The sequence below is a fragment of the Parasteatoda tepidariorum genome, chromosome X2 (genome assembly GCF_043381705.1).
Source record: "Parasteatoda tepidariorum isolate YZ-2023 chromosome X2, CAS_Ptep_4.0, whole genome shotgun sequence".
NCBI lineage: Eukaryota > Metazoa > Arthropoda > Arachnida > Araneae > Theridiidae > Parasteatoda > Parasteatoda tepidariorum.
This window is the reverse complement of record NC_092215.1, coordinates 15747844-15772032: the sequence shown is the minus strand read 5'-3', so window position 1 is coordinate 15772032 and position 24189 is coordinate 15747844. Positions and strand designations below refer to the sequence as shown.

Below are 24189 nucleotides of genomic sequence, written 5' to 3'. Positions count from 1 at the left end.
AAAAAGTTTTTTTTAAAAAATTTTTTAGTGCGTTTTTGTGTCGGATTTCGAAACTTAAAATAACGCCTGTGCTAATTAATTAGCATATTTTTAGGGTTATTATGAAATATATCACGTGAAGCTCTCGAACCAATAAGATTGAGTCCTAGTACAAGAAAATCTTATTAATTAGATCATAAGTTATTCAGGGTTTTCCGCTTTATTTATTTTGTGTACTATACATGTAACTACCGATTTACTTTAAAAACGATCTAACAATTAATTCCTATAAGAACCAACTATAAATTTTAGAAATATTTAAATAAATTGATGATGGCAGCTGCGCACCTATAATAAATTCTTTTATGAAATAATTTATCACCAGTATTATAATTTTGAAAAAAAAAAGGACTTATCGTTCAAAAGAACTTCACAGAATTAAAAAAAAGAATAATAACTTTTAAAAACACGGCTTTCATAGAAAATCGTATAATCCATATTATTTAACATACAATTAATACGTAATTCGAAAATAAAACCAAAAATAAACTAAATCTGATTCAGTATGCCCTGATAATGATTAAATTTATCACTGTTGATTATCTAATGAATAGCTATCCAACGTGACAAGAAATATTGCTGACTGATAAAAAAAAACTATTCGAACCTTATTTCACTTTGGAAGCGATGATTAACAGGCATGGGGTTCGAACAAATTTGTAGAACTCAATTTTGGGTATGAACATATTTGTTTTTCAACTATATAAAAGCCTTTTTCTTTGTGGGATTCAGTTTCTTAATTTTATTGATATTTATTTTTATATTGTTTGAAAGTTTGAAATATTGTGTTTAAAAGCAGACTAAATTCATTTAAAGCTAATGTCTGAGAAAATGTCCACTTAATGCTATAATGTTACTTAAATGTTGTTTTTGTTAATGTTTATACATAATGGCCTTATTTTGAGTGAGCCTCATAATCAAAGTTTTTATGTACCATGGGGAGAACTTCTCGGAAAAGTTCTTCTGACATTGGCTAGTTAAACATTAAATAATATTTAAAACAAGAAACAATAAAGCAATTTAGCATTATTTTCTCTAATTCACTTTCACTTCTTTTACAGCTAAACTGAAAATATTCGTGTTTATATATATATTTACACATTTTCCCTTTATTTACTAATTCTAGTTATAATTCTTTGTAGTTGTAACGATAAAACAACTACAAACAAGAATTTTTTTAACTATGCAAACAGTTCTTTTATAGAAAAATTTTGTATGGACGTTTGTATGTTTATTTAAATTATTTAAATGTAAATATGGTCGTCTTTATCATTATATTTCAACTAAACAATATATATTAAAAAAATTACTTATATGAGTCTTATTACTTATATGTCGTATTACTATTATGTGTTTTATTACTTATATAAAAAAAATTTCCCTCCTCTGTTGGAACTTTCAAAGTTCAAAGTAATTATTTAAAAGTGAAATATAAGTGTGTTTTAAAAGACTTGTCTAAGGAAAGCAACAACACCCAAAGTTTTGTTTTATTATATTATTAGCATATCACTGTCTTTTTATGGATATGCACTCGTTTCCAGCCGGCAGTATTGTTCCTTTGTCTAAGTTAGTGAAAAAGTGTGAAAAGTTAGTGAAAAGTTAGTGAGTTTTTGGCGTTTTTCTGAAAATTGTGGTTAAACAACAACACATCAGTTACTTCTTTACTGAAAATTAAAGTTCACTATAAGAACAAGCTTTGTGACCCAGCAATTTAATGAGTTATTGATTTTTTTAGTAGATATAGGCATTCAAACTTTCAAAAAACTCGAAATCTACGTTTTTTTATTTCTCTAATTTCGAAACAGCATCATCGGTAAAAATAAAAAAAACTGTTCTGTCTAGTAGGTAAATATTACTACTAACTAGAAGAAAAATCAGTGAACCCTTTTCCTGATTTTATGAAAATAAATTTCGAAGTTGCATATAAATGCTATATTAGAAATCACATACACCGTTCGTCCACTCACCTTTTCAAATATGATTTAAATAATTCTCGCTAGCACGGTATGTAAATAGTTTTAAATATATAAAAGACGCACTACTCATTTGTTAATATATAAAGTGGTAGCCAAATTGAGAAAGAATTAAAAAATATATCTATTTTTAAAAAATATAAAATATTTTGCTGCCACCTTTATAGGAATTGCAAACGAAAGCAAGTATGCAAAATATTTCATAGAGTGCTAGAAAGTTAAAAAATAATCTTCTAGAATTTTCGGTAATTTTGCAAACACTTTGAAAGCCTCGTCCCAAGAAATCGGAAAAGAAAAGGGCTTTTGAATCATTTTTATTAAAATAGCTTTAAATCAAATTAATAAAACAAAGAATCTCAAGCATAAAATTAACTACCACTAGAAGAAATTTTCCCCTTTAACTGCAAAAAGACGACATCCCTAGATGGTCAAAGAAGAGACTAAAATTGACATACTGAAGTTCTGTTCAAAAAACAATAACTTTCCTTATCACATTGCTGACCGGTCACGAGTTAACTCGTGTTTTCGTGGCCAAACGTTGGTGACCGGTCACGAGTTAACTCGTGTTTTCGTTAACAGTGATCTCGTGGTGACTTTTTTAAAAGGTGGGCTGAATTTTCCTTATTTTTCAAGTTTTACTATTTAATTCTCTACCAATTTATTATAACTTTACGAAACCTGATATATTTGCAAAACTTGTGGTGTACCATTACACGTAGGTGATTAATATACTCTTTATCATACGGCATTAAAAACTAAAAAATTTTAAAGTTTATTTACATTGTTTTACTTCCACATCCGCTTTTAAAACAATAGCCGGGCACATGGGATATTTTTCAAGCAAGTTGCCGGTCAGCAATGTGTTAACACCAAAATATCTTAGTTAGAAGATAGATTGATTTGGTACACATATTAAACTATCTATACCAAACTAGAGTAAGAAAAAGATCTAGCGTAACTACTACTCTAATGTAACTAAGCACTCTACAATACACAATTGTATTATTTATGGAAGAAAAAATACTATGCTAAAATTTTCCCCCTGATGTTGGTGACGGGATGTTTCAATAAATTTTTAACTTTAAATGACAGATTCATATTGTTTTTCGTTAATTAAAATTGTAAAACAATGAAAAAATGCTTATAATAAAATAAGCATTGTTTTATAAGTACAGTCGTTCCCACTTACAAATCGAATAATTGATTCACCCTCTTATACGAATAAAATTAAATGGAACCAAATCATTTTATATGAAACTAACGTTAAACTTCCCCGTTCAAACAGATATTTATTGATTTCTGTCTCTGCCTAATTGCATAAAGAAGAGGTACTGAAATAAAATAAAAAAATTATTTTTGAGAAATGTTTCCCGTGCTAAAATGAAATTTCCGTTTTTCAGTTAAGATAAGGATACAATAGGTGGTCACTTTAACCGGTTAACGCCCAGCATCATATATTTAGGACAGTTCCTTTTTTCAAAGACATTCATTGTGGTGGGAAATTTTTATCAGCATTTTCATTTATCTGGGTGAATTAAAAGATTTTCATATACCACAATGATTTAGTTATTTCTGATTAGATCTAGAATTATAAGGAGCAAATACTTTTTGATCTATCCAAGACTTTTTGAATGACATAACAGTGGAAAAACTAATTAATTTCGATAATATATTAAACCACTTTTTGTATCATTTCCATATATAAATTCGGAACAAAACGGGTTAATAGGGAATTCCTGTTCATTAGTTGGTCTAAACAGGTGTTGAGGTAAAGTCTGAAATTTAATCAAATCTTGCTACCACTTATACCACTTATACGTAGAAGTAAAAGAAGGGGGTTTTGCCTCTCTGACTCATGAGTGAAAGCCCTTATATAGCAAGACGGAAAAGAGAAAAACCTGGTACGTAAAACATTTCATTCCAGCATTTTTTTCGAAAAAAATGAAATATCTGTAACTATCAAGATTTCTTTTATAATTCTGGCATAATTCTTCATATAAAACTGCTTCTTTTCCAAGATAAAGTAGATATTGTTGAAAAATTTAAAAAAAGAATAAGTAAACTCCTGCCCAAAACTAGCTATAACTGAAATGGTTTTACTACCAGCCTTTCCTCTTTTCCGTCTCGCTTTCACCCCTGCTCTGACTTACTTCATTCACACATCATTTAGAATGTAAAAAAAGGTACAGAGTGTTTTGTTTTGCAGTCAAGACTTGTAATCCCCTCCTGGGGCTCTATTAGCTTTGATAAGAAAAACTTTCAAAAACCTGGCACACTAGTATACAGTGCGTCTTTCTCTTAAATAGAATGATCACTGCTTAATCTAGTGAATAACTCTGAGTTGGTTGCAAGTTGAGCGCGAAAAGGAATAATTTGAATTAATCGTGAAAAAAAAAAACGAATCTTGGAAACAATAAATTTCAAAAAATTCCATGCTAAAATAGCTCATTACTTTGGAATTTCTTAAGTTTCAAGGAAAAGAAAAAAAGAGTAAAAACGAAAAAAAAAATTCTGAATGCATTTGAAAGAAATGCGCAAATCATGAACGAAACTGAACGGTTTCCCGTTCAGTTTCAATTCAATCTTCAGTTTCAATCTTCAATTATTGATATTTTTTGGAAGGGATCAAATAATATTTTAGTACCTATATTATACTTTTCACTAACATTGGTTTAATTTTATGTAACTTTGAATGACATTTATATTTTATGATGAGAACAATTATAGTTAATATGAGAACAATTATAGTTAAAACTGTCTATAGTTAAAACTAACTGTAATATATGAGAACAATTATAGTTAAAACTGTCTGAGTTAGTACTCAGACAGTTTTAACTATAATTGTTTATTGATCATAAAACTGAGTTTTTAATCAAAAAACTGTAAATACCATTAAATACCAATAAAAAGTAAAATTTCACAAAAACTTAGAATTTCAGATTGAATACTGCACCCCCTTTTAATCGAATTACTTGCTTAATTGCATTGATTTGGCTGTAGCCGATGATATTCCTTTAAACGGGGTTGAATGTAATATATTTAAAGTATCGAAAGTACAAGGTAATTTTTGTATATAACATCTTTTACTAGTTATAAATACATTGTATGGTGTATGACATACATGATGTAGCCATTCATCAATTATTTTTTATACATTTTTATCAAAGTTACGATGTATGCAATGGAATGATCAATATTGTTTGAAATGATGGAATGATAATCGAATAATCTATTTTTAGAATTCAAGTATTTCCTGGGACACAGAAGATCCAAGTGTCAGCAAATGTTTCCAAAATCTGATATTAGTTATAGCTTCTTGTGCTGTTCTTTGGGTTGTCGCTCCTTTTGAGTTTATAAAGATCTGCAAAACACGAATTAATCCATCCCCATGGACATGCCATTCAATAACCAAGATGGTAAGTATTTTCATGATTTTAAAAACTTATTTAAAATCCTAACATCTTGCTTTTTTAAATTCAATTTCTCAGGAGCTATTCAACCAATTTTGCTCAAACTTTGTATTTTATCATTTAAAATTATATTCTTTAAAATTATGCAAAAAATTGTACACCTTACATTTTAACATTTTTTGACCATTATTAAATAAAATACGAAAAATAATTAATATTTAGTAAAAGTTATTTTTTGTATGCAATTATCTTTGTGTAAACAAATTTTATAATTGTGTGTAAAAATCTTTCAATTCGCTTTAAATGCTCTTGAGATATAGCAAAATACACAAAAAGTCAAATTAACATTAAAAGGTCCAAACTTTAGACCGCTCTCCTGACCGAACTATCGGGACCATACTTTCTAGGTTGCTGCTACCCCGTCCTTATATCTTGGGGTCAAAAATCCGAATCCGTCAAAAAAAAAAGTNAAAAAAAAAAAAAAAAAAAAAAAAAAAAAAAAAAAAAAAAAAAAAAAAAATTATTCATAGAAAGTAAGTTTTTGAGTCTGATTTCGTAACTAAAAATATTGTTTGTACTTATTAATTAGCATATTTAAGGTCACCTCCTCGAACCATTAACCCCTTGGGGACGGGTGATTCAGAAAAGCATTCGTACAAAATCAGAATCAGGATGTAATTAAATAAAGAACGGTAACTTNCTACAGCCCACAGACTTGTTAGCCTCATCAGTGAACTTAAAGACTTGCTGAAGGACCAAGACGTACTGCATCTTCTCACAACTTTAATCCAGGGGAATTCCCCATACAACTGATGTACTACTGAATCAACTCATGCCTCACCTCATCATGGACTTATTATCTGATCCTAACTTAGAACTATGAACTGTATATGACCTCTGGACTAAATGCCAAAACAGTATAGATGAATCGGTTAGAAGCGCTTCGCGCTTAACACCGAGATTCCACTCATATCAATCAATCAATCAATCAATGAGGTTTTTAAAATGTTGGCAAAATTACCAAAAAATCTGATAGCTTTGGTTTTTAAATGTCTATCTCCGTATAAAATATTTTTTCAAAAGGCGTAGTAGTTGGCAGGGCCGCAACTTCTAAGCTTTCAGTAAACTGCAAGATCTGCCAAAATTTCCTCTGTGATGTTGAAGGTTTAAAACAAACAAAATTTTATTAATATTTCAACAAATTTTATTATACCTGATGCAGAAACATCGCAAGTTTTTACAAATTTTCGATATGTGTAACTTTAGTTATGCATAAGAGTGTATGTCTAAAGTCAAAATCTTGCCACACTTGCTGCAACATGTCATGGTAGTGAATACAGTTATGGTGATAATAATAATATCACAAAGAATTAGTTTAGAGCCTTTCAATCCCAGGACGGAATTTTGACGCCCCCTGTATTTTATACTGATAGAAAATTAAAATCTGAACTTTCAGAATTTTAATTAACTTTTCCCACATCTATCACAAGAGTGCTGGGACAAAGTGGTGTTTTGTAAAAGCTTTTAAATCATTCGCTAGTAGAGACGGGGTCAATAACTTTAAATGATATGCAATAAACTTAGATTCAAACAATATAACATAAGCTTTTTTACGACTAGAAACAAAAATCTTTCTCATAAAATAGAGAAAGTTGGGATCTTCGGGTCAACTTTAACTTCTGTATTAGCAATCTCTGCATACACTGTAAAAAAGGGATAATCAAATTTCATGAGACTTTCTCCGTTTTTGACGAAACCGTTTCCAGTTAAATGCTCCGAGAGAACCTTACATGAAAGTGACGAAATAACAATAGTCACTTTTTCGGGGAAACTTATTTCGTCAATAGTATTGAAATATGTCGTTATTCACTCAATTACCATATAGCTGGGTCAATGTCACCTTAATAACACGAGAAAGATAATTAACTATAGAATAAATAGCTGAGAGATAAATTACACGGCTTCTGCACTAGTTGGCTTAATTCTGCACTTTAATTCGGATCGTCTTGTCTCCATCTTAGTTTCGTCATTCTAATTAACAAACTCCAACAATGCTTTGAGGTTTCACGTTGAGGAAGCATTTTTGTCATATATTTAAGAGTTCCCGTTTCGTCTCAAATCACGTGATTTCGTGACGAGATAATTCTCAAGATTACCGAAATATAGCTCGAAGATTGCAGAATTGTCAAAAGTGAGAGTTTCATCAATGACAATGTAGAATGCAAAGAAATTAATGCACTACTGTGAGGTTTCAGGTTGAGGAAACATTTTCGTCATATATTTAACGGTTCCCGTTTCGTCACAAAGCACGTGATTTCGTTGCAAAAAATTATCAAGATTAACGAAATATAGCTCGAAGATTGCAGAATCGTCAAAACTAAGAGTTTTTTATCTGTGACAATGTAGAATGCAAAGAATTAAAATGCAAAATAATACTAATATTCTCTTTTAAATAGGTTCTAAAAGTGGCTCTTTTGCTAGTTTGCACTTTGGACTTCTCTATAGCTCTTTATTTGTATATAAATAACCCTGAAGGTGGATTAGATGGCATAATCAGAACTTCATCCTATTTCATTACCATAGTAAGAGAACTTTTTTTTACCATTTCTCTCTCAAATTCTTTACGATTTCGCACATTTATAGTTTTTCGTAAAAAATAATAAAGCATTTAGTTTAATTTTCTTCTTTTTCTCATTAATTTTCCTTTCGTTCAATCTGAAAGAAAAGAAGAATATTTATGAAATAATTAAAAATACCTACTTAAATTAATAACATAAACAATTTACTCTCCATGTTGAAATTGAGATAGATTTATGTGACTAAATAAATATTATTAGAAACATAGAACTTATATGTATTTTACACAAAAATATGCTTTATAATAAACTAATACTCCTTCGATCCCAAATTAATTACTGTATTTGAATACTTCTTTGCTGATTATTGATTGACTTCTATACTGATTATTAAAGATGATTTTACGATTTTGTTTGGAAATTTTTCGGAGATTTCATGGTGATTTGCTATCAATCATTATTCAATTATTCAATCATTTTTATCAATCAATCACATTTACTTATAAAGTGTTTCCTCCTTCCCTTCTTAAATCAGTACCTAAATTAGTTTCAAAAATCCAGGGCTAGTACTCTCTTAAGTGTGCCTTATTTTGTAAGTACTCTTCCACCTGTTATCACGTTAAACTACGTTCAAGCTAATGAATATGAAATTCATTCGTATTATAACTTTGCTAGTGTCGATCTATTAAATTGCACAGGAAGTTATTTCTGACTTCACCTACTGAAAAAAAAATTATTTCCCACCTGCGTTTACATTTCGTCAATTCAGGCATTTACAGGGCTGATATGCTTTTTTTTTTATTTCCCACTTGCGTTAACATTTCGTCAATTCAGGCATTTACAGGGCTGATTTGTTGGCCCCTCTTTCAGGGGCACCATATTAGGTGGCCCAATGTTGCTCCGTCTAGAAGTTTATGGCTAATTCTTTACAGTAAGTAAATTTTTAAAAATCTTAACCACCTTCCCACAAAAAATATCTTAATAATCAAACTAAATTGAGTTAATAAGCAAATTGAATTTCTTTTTATAAATCAATTTTAACTCGAAAAATATTTTTAAATAACGTAACTAGAATTAAAAGGCCATATAAAGGGCTTACAAAACATTATCTCTGCTTCATTCGGAAAAATATTTTCTGAACCTACGGATTTATTTGTAGATGAAGAGTATGTTTATGTAAGCTAAAACCAAAAACTATTATCATTAATTTCTCACCACTTTTTTCATGCTTTACATTTTTAGTCATTTTTATGATTTATCATTGCCTCTTGATAAGATTTTTATTTATAGCTCAAAAACTTATAAACATTGACAATTAAAATGTGAATGTCGCTTAGTTTAAAAATTATAGTTTATGAAATTGTTTTAAATTCCTATACAGGTGTTAACTGTTATTATTACCTTGATGTGTAAAAACAGAGGGATGCGAGTTTCTTTAGCTTTGCCTTCATTTTGGATGATTTCAACTATCACAACTCTAATAAGCATTTATAGTGATATACATGTCTTAGATTCCGTGAGTAACATTTTAATATCATTTATAAATTAATATTAGAACATAATATAATCTTAATTTTTTTAACGTTAATATTTAAATAAATTTTTTATTTAAAATAATTTTGATATAAAAAATCAATGACTTTCTAAATAAATTGTTAATGAAAGAAAAGTGGGAAGAGTGTTGCACAAAGCACAAATTAAGAAACGGATCAACTTGAATAACTTTTGATCTAATAATGAGATTTAGAACTCAATCTTAATGGTTTTAGGGGGTGACTTCAAATATGCTAATTAATTAAGGCTGGCCGATATTTTAAATTACGAAATCAGACACAAAAACATATTTTCTCTGAACAAGAGTTTATCCAAAGACAATTTCAAGCAAAAAACTACTTTTGTCAAATATTTATCATTTTTTTAATATTTTAATAGTCGGAAAAAAATGTTTAAATGTTAGGTAGGGAATTTTGTACATTATTTTAAATAATGTAATTTTGCACATGACGAAGTACAAACTTTGAGCAAAATCTGTTGAATAGTCGTATTTTAAAGAAGTTGTGTATTTGATTGAGCTCAAAATTTGTATTTTGGCATGTAAAATTAAATTTTTTAAAATGATGCATTGTATAACATACAATAAAATTTTTTTTGACCATTAGTAAATAAAATAATGAAAAATTATAAAAATTTACTAAAAAATACTTTTTGCAGGGAATTATCTTTCAATAAATAAATTGTATAATTGTGTGCAAAAAATTTTTGAACTGCCTAAGAATTTCTCGAGATAAAACGAAATAGGCAAAAAGTAAAGTTTACCTTAAGGTAGTGTTTTTTAAACTTATGACTTTTGTGTACCTTTTCTAAATTTTTTGTTACGCTGTGTACCACTAATAAAAAAATTATATATTTTTTGCTGTAAAAAAATTGCACTAAAGTTAAAAATCACAATTGGCTGTTGACACCACTAATTATTAACTGTTAACTCTGCAAAAAATAACCAATAGAAAAATACGTAATCGTAAATTTTCATGGCTAGCTTTGCTTTTAAATAAAAAATTTTGAAATTTTCGCGTGTTGCAAGATATTTCGCATAAGAACGCGTATCCCCGCTAAACTGTTCCCGTACCTCTGGGGGTACGCGTACCACACTTTGGGAAACACTGCCTTAAGGGATTTAAACTTTGGACCGCTCTCCTAATTATACTATCGGAACCATATTTCCCATATTGTGGCAACATCCTATATTTTAGGGATCAGAAATCCAAATTCGTCAAAAAAAGGTATGTTTATTCAGGGAAGTGCATATTTGTGTCTTGTTTTGTAACTTAAAATATCATCCGCACTAATTAATTAAGGTATTTGAAGTCATATCCACAAGCCATTAAGATGAGTCCTAAAATGCAAAGATCCAATAATTAGATCAAAAGTTATTCAAGGGGTCCGTTTACTTTTTTTACTTTTTAAGGTCCGTTTCGTTTGCAAGTTGACATCTCTGTAATTGTAATTTCTTTTAATAAAATTTCGAGTTTTATGAGTCAGTAATTTTTGTATTTTTAGTTGTCCGTAGCAGCCCTGCTGTAACAAAGTGTTGTATCACATAAATTATTTAGAAGTAGTGGTTAGTAAAAACCCTACAAATTGAATTTAGTAAACCAAAAAACATCCATTAAAAGTCTACCACTCGAAAATATTTATTTGCTGTCCGGAGCAAGTTCGCATCCCTGCTATTATCATTATATTGTATCAATACTAAGTGGTTAAATTCTGTAAAATTTTTAAAAGTGATGAAAATTTTTTTATAAAGTAGTCTTCTTAAAAAAATTTTATTTCACTATAATTTAAAGAGCTCCATTATTTCAGCCCTATTTATTTAAAAAAATATTTTTTGGTATGCATGGATAAACTAATACAATTTATTGCCATGCTCTTTTTTACCACTTTTTCAAATTTTCCAATCAGGGACCACCCTGTAAACAGGGCCAGGACAATTTGTATCTCGTAAAAAATAGATTTTTTTTCTCTTATTAAGGATACAAACAGCTCTAAAAATCATGAAAATTATCGCTGGAAAATGTATTTTTCATACATGAAAATTTTTAGGAGATCTGGACATCTGTGGTCAGCTTGGTCGATGATAGTTTATCATTCACTATTTCTCTAATCCAGTTAATTCTATCGACAATTCCTGATCGAGCAGCTCATCCACGTGCAGGAGAACATAGGGTAATTATTTATTTTTTCAGTTACACAAAGTATTACGAGGGCTGTTTTTTAAGTAAGGGTCGTTTCGTTGTGTACACTAATAGAGGACGAGTGCTTACGTCGTGTCTTGGCATTCCTTGGGAACAACTGTGCTAAGTTATAACTGTGAAGGTGACCTATATGGTCTGTTTTGTGTCTTTAAAATGCTCAAGTTTAACAAATTACCCGCCGCATATGAGGTACGATCAGGGATGCATTTTTAGTCGGCAAAAAACCTGTCTGATTCTTACATTCACCGGCAGATTTGTGAAAATTACAAACTTTCAACTGCCATGCTGACATGAAATTTTGCTACTCCATGACAATGACTCGCTCTACAGCTCTGTCCCGAGTCTTATTGGACTCTTTTCGCCGAGAAGCTTTTGATCACCCCCAATATAGCCCAGATCTTGAGCTAAGTGATTTTCATCTTTTCCAATGCTTCAAATATCTTTGTGGTGGCAACCAGTACAACGATGATGAAGAGGTGAAAACGGCCTCTTGGTTATCGGAGCGGGTGGCAAGTTACTATGAAGGGGGTATTCTAAATCTAGTTGTAAGGTATGATAAGTGTTAGAGCAAACTTGGCTACTATTTTGAAGGAAAAAAAAGGGAAACGTATGTAGAATCAGAAAATAAATTTGCTTCAGGAAAACTCTCTTTTGTTTGGTTTCTATTTTCAAACATCCGTTAATTAAAAAAACAGCCCTCGTAGTTTAATTGCGAAGAAAGTAAAAAAATGCGCTAATTTTATGATAGAAAATATGATAAGCTTTATAGATTAAGCTTCAATCTTGCAAACAATGGTTGAAAGTTTCCTAACATAATCCTTTGATACCGGTGTAATGCTATTTTTATTTATTTTTTTAATGCACTGCTCAAAACAATTAAAGAATATTATAAGTCTTGGATAAAATGCGGTATACGCAATTTTTTTTGTTGCATAAAATGGCAGAAGAGAGTCACAAGTGCAAATTTTTCTAATTTTCATACTTTGCAGTATGAAAATTGGCTTTCAACTTAAGACAAATCGGAAAAGAATGATTGGCTTTCAGTAAGCGCACTATTTCGGTGAGTGCGATGTCTCATCGAAGTCATTTAATCGAATCAGAAGCTTGGAGAGTTGTTGGCCGGTTAAAGGGGAGCCAAACGCAAGCCAATAAAGTAGTAGATGCCATTTGAGTTTCAGAAAGTGTGATTTCTAGGATCTGGAACCGTTTTTTTTTTGGAAACTGGAAATGCAGAACAAGGGCGTGGATGTGCAACATCACCCAAATGAAGACCTTTATTTAATGCTTACGACTCGGAGACACCGAAATATGAATGCCTCTCTTCAACAACACATTAGCTTGGCTACTGACATTACAGTTTCTTCACAAACTGTCCGAAACCCCCTTCACGCTGAAGGTCCGTATGCTCGTAGACCAATGGTGTGTGTTACGTTAATAGCAAGGCACCATCTCGCCTACAGGGAGTGGCAACAGAGCATGTGAACAGGTGGCAAAATGAATGGCACAATATTCTTTTCTCTGACGAGTCCCGATTTTCGATTCATCCTGATAATAGATGTATTTTCATCTGGAGGGAATGTGAAGGGTATTTTCATCTGGAGGGCGCTAGAAACAATCCTGCGTTCATGCACGAAAGGGTAAGATTTAACGGTGGGGGAGTGGTGGTGGTCTATGCTGGAATCTCCTTTGATGAGCGCATCGATCTCCATATCAATTGACACGGAGATAGGGATGAGATCCTGAAACCTATTGTAGTGCCTTACGCTGCAGCAATTGGAGATGACTTCATGTTAATGGATGATAATTGCAGGCCACATCATGCTAACTGAATGATTTCCTTTTGGTGAATGATTTTTGTCTGGAATAAGGAATCATACGAATGAATTTTCCAGCCTGTTCTCCGGACATGAACCCAATCGAGCGTGTTTGGGACATTCTAGGCAGGTGAATTTCCGAACGCCTACAACGTTTTGTCATTGCAAAACCAAGCTTTTGCTCATTGCAAAGTATGGTATATTGTTCTTTGAATTGAAGAATCATTATCCTCATCATAGTTGGCCAGACAACCCAATGTGGGCCAATGCCTTCCCGTAAGGATTTCTCCATAACGACTTCGTAATGGAGAAACGACGAAAGTTTTGAGTTCTCGTTCGAGTCTGAGTTTTGCTCACAAAATAGGGTAGCCACTACCAGGCAAAGTTGAAACAGTGATGGCTAATTTTTCATGAGGCTTTAAGGGATTCAATTATTATAATAAGGATATTATTATTACATTATTATTATCAGGATTCAATCCGCTTTAATAGATTCAATTTTATTTTAGCTACAGGTATTAAGTTGGCCAATTTCAACATATATTCTTTCATTTTGAAATATTTTTTTACTGGAAGAATTCAAACACAGGTAAAAAAATTGGTCTTTTTTTCACATTTTTTAAACCGTTACTGTGTTTGAGTTCGCAGATAAATGCACGCTTAAACTATCTCCATAACCCTTGGTAAGACATGAGCTAGTTAGCCTAACAAGAAATAATTTTTTCAATATGATTAATTCAATTGTAGGATAATTGTCCATTGGAAGGTTCACCTCTTCAGTCTCGTTTATCCTTCAGTTGGATCATAGGGTGAGTAAAATACTTTTTTAAAAATAAATTTCTTACTTTTTAGTGAAATTGATATAAAATTTGTACGCGTGAATCTTCACTATGGTCATTGAGAACTTCTTGAACTGTTAACTTAAGCGAAAGGGAAGCTACTAGATAATATTGTTTACAGATATCCTTAGGATTATCTACAGTTTTTCTATCTTGTAAACTATGCGAGATACTAGAAAAAAGCCAACTTCAAAGAAAATAAGCTTCTCATTGAGAATGCTTACAAGACAATCTTTTGACTAAACTAATAATTTTTATCATGTAAAAAATGTGAGATACAAAAAAGAAGTTGACCACTAAGCAAAAAGGCTTCTCAATAAAAATGCTTACTAGACAATCTTTTGACTAAACTAACAATTTTTATTTTGTTAACGTTGAGATACAAGAAAGAAGTCAACCACAAAGTAAAAGGAAAACTTTTCCATGAAACTATTCACAACATTGGGACTGAATTCAAATTTTCCATCTAATAAACAATGTGAGATACGCTGAGAAGCTTAAACAGCTTTAGGCGTAAACCAGCAACGTTTTGCAAAATAATTCTAAATGCGAGATTCTGAAACCGGAACGGAATATTAAAAACTTTTGGTGTATTTCTCCGCTTACGCTATGCTTTCGAGACAATGCGAGAGTAAGTTTAATACTTTTGGAAGTTTTATTATAGTGATTTATATTTAAATTTGCACTCAATATTAAAACTTGAAAGATTTTTTTAAATATTTTATACATAAAAAAATGTCGTGAGTCATTAATAGATTTAAGGAAATTAATATCACGACATAAATAAAATGTAATGGTTGCCGTATTTTGAGTGTTTATCCTCACTTTTTGTCTGACACCGAAATATCTAGGATTTGTCTTAGATCCAGAGATCCTAAGTAATAAACACATCGACCATCTTGTACTAAAGGCAAGGAAACGTCTTCATTTACTTAAGTATATATCAGGGAGAGACTGGGATGCTGATGCCTTGACCCTTAGGAGCACCTACAGCACACTTTTACGGCCTATTCTAGAATATGGATTCCCTATCTACAGTTGTGCTTCCCATACAAATTTGCAAAAACTAGAGAGAATCCAACTCAGCGCTGCGCGGATCATCACTGACCTCCGAAATTCATGTCCTGGTGATATTGTACTGTTTGAGGCTGACCTGCAACCTTTGAGCCTCCGAAGAAGGGCATGCATGGTAAAATATTACAGCAAACTCTATAGTTTTGGATCACAAAACAGGACTTCGGATTTACTAGCCAAGTGGCAACATAGTCAAAGACTCAAGCGAAACAGCTCTTTCAGCCAAGTTTTTTCGTCCAACATAACTTTTAGAAACGTGGAACAGCACTTCCTCAAACAGAGCATGGAAGGTCTTTCGGAGGTGTTTTTCCACACCGATCTCCCGGTGGCTGTCAACAAGCAAAATGATCACCCTGCAGATCTTAGACAAGCAGCACTTGAGAGAATCTATACTATCCCAACGGAGGCTGTTCAAATATATACGGATGGAGGCAAGGACGAAGACAATCACACCGGGAGTGGGATCTTCATCAAATCTCAGATGAGCGAAATTAAGATCCAGAAAAGGAATCCCGACCACTGTTCCGTTTTTAGGAGCGAGCTTATCGCCATCGATGATGGACTTGCCTCAATACTGTCTCTTTCATTTACGAAAGAGATTTGGATCCTTACCGACAGTAGAAGCGCTGTTCAGCACTTGGCTAGCTGGCACAGAGTGAGGGACAATACTAGCACGAATATCCTTTGTAAACTTTTACACCTCTCCAAATATTGTCGAATTCATGTACAATGGATACCCTCACACGTGGATATATCAGGCAATGAAATGACAGATAGTCTTGCCAAGGCAGGTGCAGCTGAGGCCACTGCGCCTCCAGTGTCTCTTACCTCCTCAGAGCTCTTCTCCATTGCTAAAGCCAAAAGTAAATCAGCATGGCTCACTCCACCCGGTCACAATTGGTACTAGGGTACCAGACCGGGTAGCTGTTTGACAGCTGACAAAGACCGTCCGTCTCAAACCGCCATCACACGTCTCCGCTGTGGACACCTGAAATCACTGAGGTACTCTGGAGGAGAAAAGTGCTTTGCCCTCTGTACCAAGTGCTCTTCGGCCCAGGCATCCCCTGAACATCTACTGGACTGCCTCGGTCTTTTAAAGCAAGACCTTATTGAAAGATCCTCACTTGTTTCAGACTTTGTGAAGGTGAACAATCTCATGGACCTTGTCTAGCTAGCATACCTGCCAACTCTTCCGGATTTTCCGGAAGATTTTATTTTCATATTTAAAGTGGTAGTAATTATGTACTATTTTTTTCCTTTATAAACTTAATTTTTAAATGATTATGATCGCCACTATTCTTACAAAAATTGAGCACATATATTAATATGCGTTACTATCATGGTTGTCAACTTAAGTTTTCTCAAATACAACGTATTTGTTTGCTTAAAATTGAAGTTTTAATTCCATTTTAATACTACTGGGAAAAATAATAATGGAAGAGATTAAAAGTTGGCAGGTATGAGCTAGGCTAGAAATGAGGATTTGAAAGAAGAAGAAGACTTTTTGTCTTCAGCTAAACTTAAATGAGTTTATAAATTAAAGTTTCTTTTCACAATGTAGACACTACAAGCACAATAACAGTTAGAATAGAGAATGGTGTGTTTTAAATTTAAAATATTTCGATAATTTAATTTCTGTGTAACCACCACTAAAAATTGTTTTATGCGATGCGTAAGAAAGTATTTATACGTGAGAATTCCTTCTAAACTATTTAACGACAAAGTGGGGTTGCTTTTAAAATGTTTCAAGCACTGTGATTGGATAACTAAAGAGGAATTAAAAATGAAATGAACAGCCTGCTCTAAACTATATTTGTTTTAAGTTGAAGATGTGCGGAATTGTGTTAGCATGAGGAAACGTTATTTTCAGAAGGGTTGGTGTAGTTATTTGTTTTGATAGTTATGATATGCGGCTTCGTAGGAAAAATATGCAGCTATTGGTCTCTAGTTTTTATCTTTGATATAGTTTTCAAATTTGAAGATTTCGCTAAAATTTGCTGTATTGCATTCTATGGCTTTATCGAAAAATTCTCCTGTATATGTGCTGCGATAGAGTTGGAATTTTGAGATCTGCATGGATATTAGTACTCCGAATGAACCGTTTGGTACAAGTTATTTCGCTAAGAATCTTGTTCTGGCATTGAGTTAGTTTTTTTATTAGATGTTGTGGTGTTGTTACATGAGGATCATTTACAAGAAGCGGTGGGAAAAATAACTTTAAATCAAATTTTTAACAGAAGGAATAATACATTAAAGCATAAACTTAGCTACCACTAAAAGAAACTTTTCCAAACAGCGTAAAAAATTAGATGCCTGTACAAGTATGTATCCTTAGTTAGAATTCACGATCTACGGCCTAAGTTGCTAATATGCTGCCTATCTATAGTTTTAATCTAAATTTGGTGCTCCAGGAAGGATAAAACAGGGTTCTCACGATTTTGAAAAAATAAATAAGTGGTAGTTAAGATTTTTCAAGACTTTTGAAAAATGCTTAAGTTTCGCTTGTATTTGAGAATTATAAAATTATTTCCGATGTATTTTTATGAACCTTTATATAATTTCTTTAAATTAAAATTTTTTTTATCGCTTAAAACATTTAGATCTATATCACTTTTGCCACCACTTTAAGAAATTTTCCAGACCGTGAAAAACCTGTTAAAAAAAATTCTCGTCCAGTATGCAGGCCTACCACTTACTACGCTTTTTGCAAAATAATTCATAGAGTGGTTGTTATTTAAAAGAAAAAGACTTGATAATTTTGCCAACAGTTTAAAAGCCTCACTCCAAAAAGAAAAGAAGAAAAAACTGGAATTATGTGACGTTGCGTATAAACTTTTTAAACATCTATGCCTAGTGATGTGGAAAATTAATTCAAATAAATGAAAAATAATACATTAAAACATTAACTTAGATACCACTAGAATAAATTTTTACTGAAAGCATTCAAAGTTGGCAGTCCTGCCCGTATATATAACCAGCTTTATTTTTGTCATGTATGTTTCTTAGTCTAATTTCAGGATAAATGAGAAAAGGGCCGTAAGGCCTCAGACTCCCAGTTCCATTACAACAAACGAGCGTATGTATAACTCTGCTAAAGAAATCATTAAAAAATATTCTTTTCATTGCCCTCACAAGATCTTTATAATGTTCGCAATATTTAAAAAAATTAATAAGGCTACCCTCCTATCATTAAAACTTTCAAGAAAACTTTTAGTTAAACCTAACATTTTCCATTTCGTTAAAAAAAAAAGTTATTTAGTAAATCTCAGTATAAAAATATGAACTCTATATATCTTCAAATATTTTACAGCCTTTTAAGAAAAAGCGAAGAAAACTCTTTACACCAAGATCATTTGATACCCTTATGTTCAGAACAGAAGAGTGCATCAGTTGCATCGCAGTTTAAGAAAATGGACAGCTCATACTCAAGGTACCAGCATTTTTGTTTTTTAAGAGTTTCAATATAAATATATCGAATTAAAAAATATTACATTTTAAGTGTTATATTTCTTTAAGAGCCATGTTGGCTTGGGAGATCGAGCGTTCGCATTCCAATGATGTGAACCAAGTTCAAATCACAGCGATAGGTGGTCCACATGAATTCCGCACCCAGCTCGCACCGACTACAGTGCTGACGTAAAATATCCTCAGTAGTAGACGGATCATGGATTAGAGTCCCCTTGTCACCAGACTAACCGTGGGAAGTTTTCGTGGTTTTCATCTCCATGCAACGCAAATGCGGGTTCATTCCATCAAAAACTCCTCCACGAAATCACATTTCTCCCAATACTTGATCCCGGAGTTACCTTGTCTTCTGGATTGGGTCCAAATAAACAAGGCTAAGGAGTTGAACATTAGCAGCCGTAAACGGAAAAAATTATGGGTCCCGCAGTGGACTGATCGTTAAGACACGGTTCCCAGCAGATTACCGAAGTCAAGCATCACTGGCTGCGCTCAGTGTGCGGGCGGGTGACCACTTGGATCAGTCTGCTTAGGGACCGAGGGTGTGCGGTATTGGTCCTCGTTAAACTGTTCTACCGTAAAGTGCTCGACTTCACGTGCAGTTCGTCGGGCTACCGAAGCGGGGGTGCAATCTCCTCTGCAGAGGATTAAAATTGTGATGGCATGTCTTCGGATTATCCTCAGGGATGCTTCCCAGACCGTCGCCAATAGCCTACTGTGCAGCCTAGTGCGACGTAAATGAACTACTACAACAACAACCAAAATTATGGGTTGGCTGTTATAAAATAAAATATAATAAAAATAAAACCTCAAAAGAGAGTCATATTTGAAAAACCTCGAAGTGGAGAAAAAGTGTACAATTCTTTCTTTCATATAAAAAGCCCATTTTATTTTACTACAAACAGAATGTTAATACATATTTTTATTACTAGTGTACTATTAACTGACAGAACTCTCTTGTTTCTGCAAAATATAGTTCTAATACTGAAACTGCGCTACTATTTTCTTCTGTTTTGAAAATTGTCCATTTTTAAAAACACTAGACACTAATCAGTTAATGAAAGGCAAATCAAACTACATTTAAAAATAAGCCATGTATGCATTTTTTTGCGTGTGTCATTCACAAACTGTTTCTTTAACACTTTCGTTCATATTGAAACATTCATTATTATTTTTTATTTCTTTTTTTTTTCAGCTTGCAAAGAACCCAATTTCAAGGAGAAAACATGAAACAACTCAATACAAAATCGTTATTTGGCCTCTTACTAAAAATGTCACAAAAACATATAATAATCGCATCAATTATGGAAGTGATTTTTATTATTACATATTATCTACCAGTATTTATATTGAGGTAATTTTTTTTCTTTTAAAAATTCGTATAATTTGTGAAACTATTTAATAATTGCATTTTTTTTTGTTTGAAAAAAGTGTCATTTTAGATGAAAATTCTAAGGAAAAGAAATGGCACAACTACGTATATTCCATAGGTCTTTTTCTTGCCATATTATTCTCTTCTCTCAGTAATTCTCAAAGAAAATATTTTGGACTTACAGGAGCATTGCGAATTAAAACTACTGTTGTAAATGCGGTCTTCGCAAAGGTATGGAAAAATTCATTTTCTTTAAAGATTTATTTTATATTAGTGTTATCCAGAAAATATTTAGTTACACAGTAAACTAAAGTTAAATTCATAATTCTGAATGAGCCTGAAAAACATAATATTTTACAGTTAATTGCGGATATGAATCAAAGTTTCTAAAACAAAACTAAAATAATTTTTTTTTCAAACTATACCTATAAAGTAGGTTTTTGTACCGTCATCTGGGGTTACTTTACTCACCGAAGTAACTTTACCCATTCTTTAAAAGAAAGATTGGGTGACAAATTCTGAATGGGCCTAAGGAACAAAATACATATTTCACTGTTAATTGTGGATATGAATCAAAGTTTCTAAAACAAGACTAAAAAAAATTTTTTTTCAAACTACAGTAAAACCTGTTTTTGTGAGGTGGATAGGGACCACATGAAGGAAATCGTACAAAAAAATATTCGAAAACTTTATAAAAACTTACGTATAATAAACAACTTTGTACGATATACTACCTTAAATTTTTTTTATGCGGTGGATAGGGACCGCATAAAAAAAGTCGGACTTAGAAGATACATCAATGATTTATGAAATAGATGAAAGAATGCTTTCAATTAAATTAAATAATTAATTAGACCTAAAGAAATTGTAAAAATATTTAATTCTTCATTGTACATATACATGGAGAAGTTTTCAAATTATACATTAAATAGTTTGCTGCTACTCGTCGTAATCCAAAACGCTCATCTTCCTGTGATGAATTGGTTGAAAATCGCTTTCGTCGCTTGAAGATAAGATTTGAATTGATTTGTTTTTGGTACCATAAAGTCAGTGATCAGTTTTTGTGACGACGGTCGACTGATCAAGGAGACCACGTAATCAGAGTTCGTCCACAACATTTATATGTACATTGATAGAAAACATTAAACTGGTGCTAACGCCGCTAAGATTCGTATACTGCATACAAATAAATCGCACAAAAAAATCGCACAAAAAAATCGCACAAAAAAATCGCACAAAAATAAAATCGCACAAAACCAATCGCACAAAAACAAAATCGCATAAAAAAGGACCGCACAAAAACAGGTTTTACTGTATGCGCATTAAGTAGATTTTTGTACAGTCATCTGGGGTTACTTTGCTCACCGGGGTAACTTTACCCATTCTTTAAAAGAAAGATTGGGTGACAAATTCTTCACTCTGAATGCACCTAAGGAGCGAAATACAAATTTAACTGTTAATTACGGATATGAAACTAAAATTCTAGAACAAAACTAAAATATTTTTTTTTCAAACTTTACGCATTAAGTAGGTTTCTTGCACCTTCGTCTGGAGTAATTTTGCCCTCCGAGGTAACTTTACCCATTCTCTAAACGAAACTTTTGGTAACAAAGAAAAGTTACTTTAAGGGTTCAGTTAATAAAGACTGTTATTTGTATTGTTGACAAGATTGAGGAGAAAATATTTGCCTTTAGTAAAAGTTTATCGGTCTCAAAATAATTATTTGGTATAATGATTGTATAGCGAACCATGGTGACTTAGGGGATTGGGAGCCCGTCTCCCATTGCGGTAAACCGGGTTCGAATCCCAGCTATGACTGCTGGATTCGAATTCCGCACCCGGCTTGCACTAACCTAAAATATCCTCATTGGGTAAGGAACCTTTGCGTGAGGCTAACCATGGGAGGTTTTCGCTGTTTTCCTCTCCATGTAACGCAAATGTGGGTTAGTTCCATCTTGAAGTATTTTGACGAAACAAGGCATTTAACGCAGAATATTAATGACAATTGATATTCTTAAATATGATGCGAAATTTTTTTTCTTGTGATCTGATTTAAAAAAAAGATTTAGATAACCATGAGGTGCAGGGATGGCAATTGTTCCGCTTTTTGAAAAGTTTTGAATAAATTGGTAGCAAATTAAATAGTGAAACTTGTAGAATAAGGATATTTACGCATACTCTTTAATAGAGTAACCAAGAGATAACTGCTGAAAGTTGCATTTTATATGGCATTTTTAATGTCCAGTGGTAGCCGACCGGCCTGTGTAGGTATTAGGGAACTGCCCTTGCATCAGAAAGGTTCTGGGTTCGAATCTCGGACAAGGCATGGATGTACTTTCCTGTGTGTACTATCTGTCCTTACTATGGGAGTAACGTTGGCTCACCTTATATGGTGCCTCTGGAAGAGTGGTCAACAAATCTGCCCTTCAGATGCCTGTATGACGTAGGTCCTTCTCCAGGTGGGTATTGGAAAAAAAAAAGTTCAGTGGTGGAAAAATGACTTGAAATGAAAAATACTGAACTAAAAATTACTTAAATTTCGGTACCACCAGAATTTTTTTCCCTTCAAAGTGGAGCAAGTTGGTAGCGGCTGAATATGCTGATCAATTAAAATACTTCCACAACTTCAACCAAAAATGTGCAATATACCAGTACCAATAGTTAAAAAAGCAAATTATCTTGGCCTTATAATCAATAGCAAACTCACCTGGAATGATCATATCAAAAGTACAATAGGCGAAGCAAATGCAGCAATAATAGCCATACAACCATTAATATATAACCAGAATATGTCACTTAAACTAAAGAAGCTACTGTATACAGCAATAATCCGCCCAATACTTATCTATGCCTCACCTGCCTGGACAACGATACCTCAACATCTACTGAAGAAATTAAACTAATGTCAATACAAGATCCTTAGAAAAATAACCTGTACAAGATGGTTCATCCGGAATACCAATATACATGCAGACCTCAAAATACCAACTCTATCACAGCATATATACAACGCAGATTTTTTCGATAAAGCCATAGAATGTATAACAGCAAATTTTAATGAAATCTTTAAATTTGAAAATTATATCAAAGATAAAAACTACAGACCAATAGCTGCGCATTTCACCTCCGACGCCTCATATCATAACTATCAAAACAAATAATTTCATCAACCTTTCTGAAAATAACGTTTCCTCATGCTGAAACAATTCTGAACAACTCCAAAATCAAACAAACACAGTTTAGAGCAATCTACTCATTTTATTTCTTGATTCCTTTTAGTTATTCAAGCAAAGGGCTTGAAACATTCATAAAAGCAACTCCACTGCCTGCTTACCTCAATGCTCAGCCAAAACAGTGTTAAAATTCCAGATTAATGGGATAGGGGTCGCTTCACGGCCCAGGAGCCCAATAAAATAAAACACTAGGACTAGGCATCTGCTGGTCTGAGTTTCAGGAAAAAACATTTGCTTAACGTTTAATTCACTACTACTAAAAATACTAAAGAGTATTAAGAACTTCCGAATTGACATCTCTAAAATTAATACTGGGAAAAAAAGATTTATCAACTGCATAAAATTTATAAATGAATCTTGGATACTTTTGCGCCACTGATTTCAATGCTGCAATTGGTTTCGCTCTGAAAGTTGCAATTTTAAAGCAGTTTAATAATGTAGTCCTAAACAGGATTTTTTTAAATTCACCCGAGTGAATACTAAGTGTCCTCACTTCTCTGTTACGCAAGGCGTGCTACGAAGAAGGCAATAATACATAACACTTTATGATATGATGCGTTAAAGTCAGGTTTCTTCTCTTTAGTGTTATTTTCAAAGGAGCTGACAAGTATATATATATGCATGTGTATGTATATATGTATATAT

The 24189-nt window shown here is 32.5% G+C and overlaps 1 protein-coding gene across 1 annotated transcript in view; it reads left to right on the top strand.

Moving 5' to 3' along the window:
* Window positions 1–599: 599 nt before the first annotated feature.
* The window catches only part of LOC107442091 (multidrug resistance-associated protein 1), a gene marked incomplete in the record, with an annotated part of 63181 nt that continues 39591 nt past the window's right edge, over window positions 600–24189 (top strand). The window contains 9 exon segments of the mRNA XM_021148688.3: window positions 600–715; window positions 5252–5428; window positions 7879–8004; window positions 9380–9514; window positions 11599–11721; window positions 14312–14373; window positions 18788–18907; window positions 20135–20293; window positions 20371–20542. Of these exon segments, the coding sequence (XP_021004347.3) occupies window positions 680–715; window positions 5252–5428; window positions 7879–8004; window positions 9380–9514; window positions 11599–11721; window positions 14312–14373; window positions 18788–18907; window positions 20135–20293; window positions 20371–20542 (1110 nt within the window).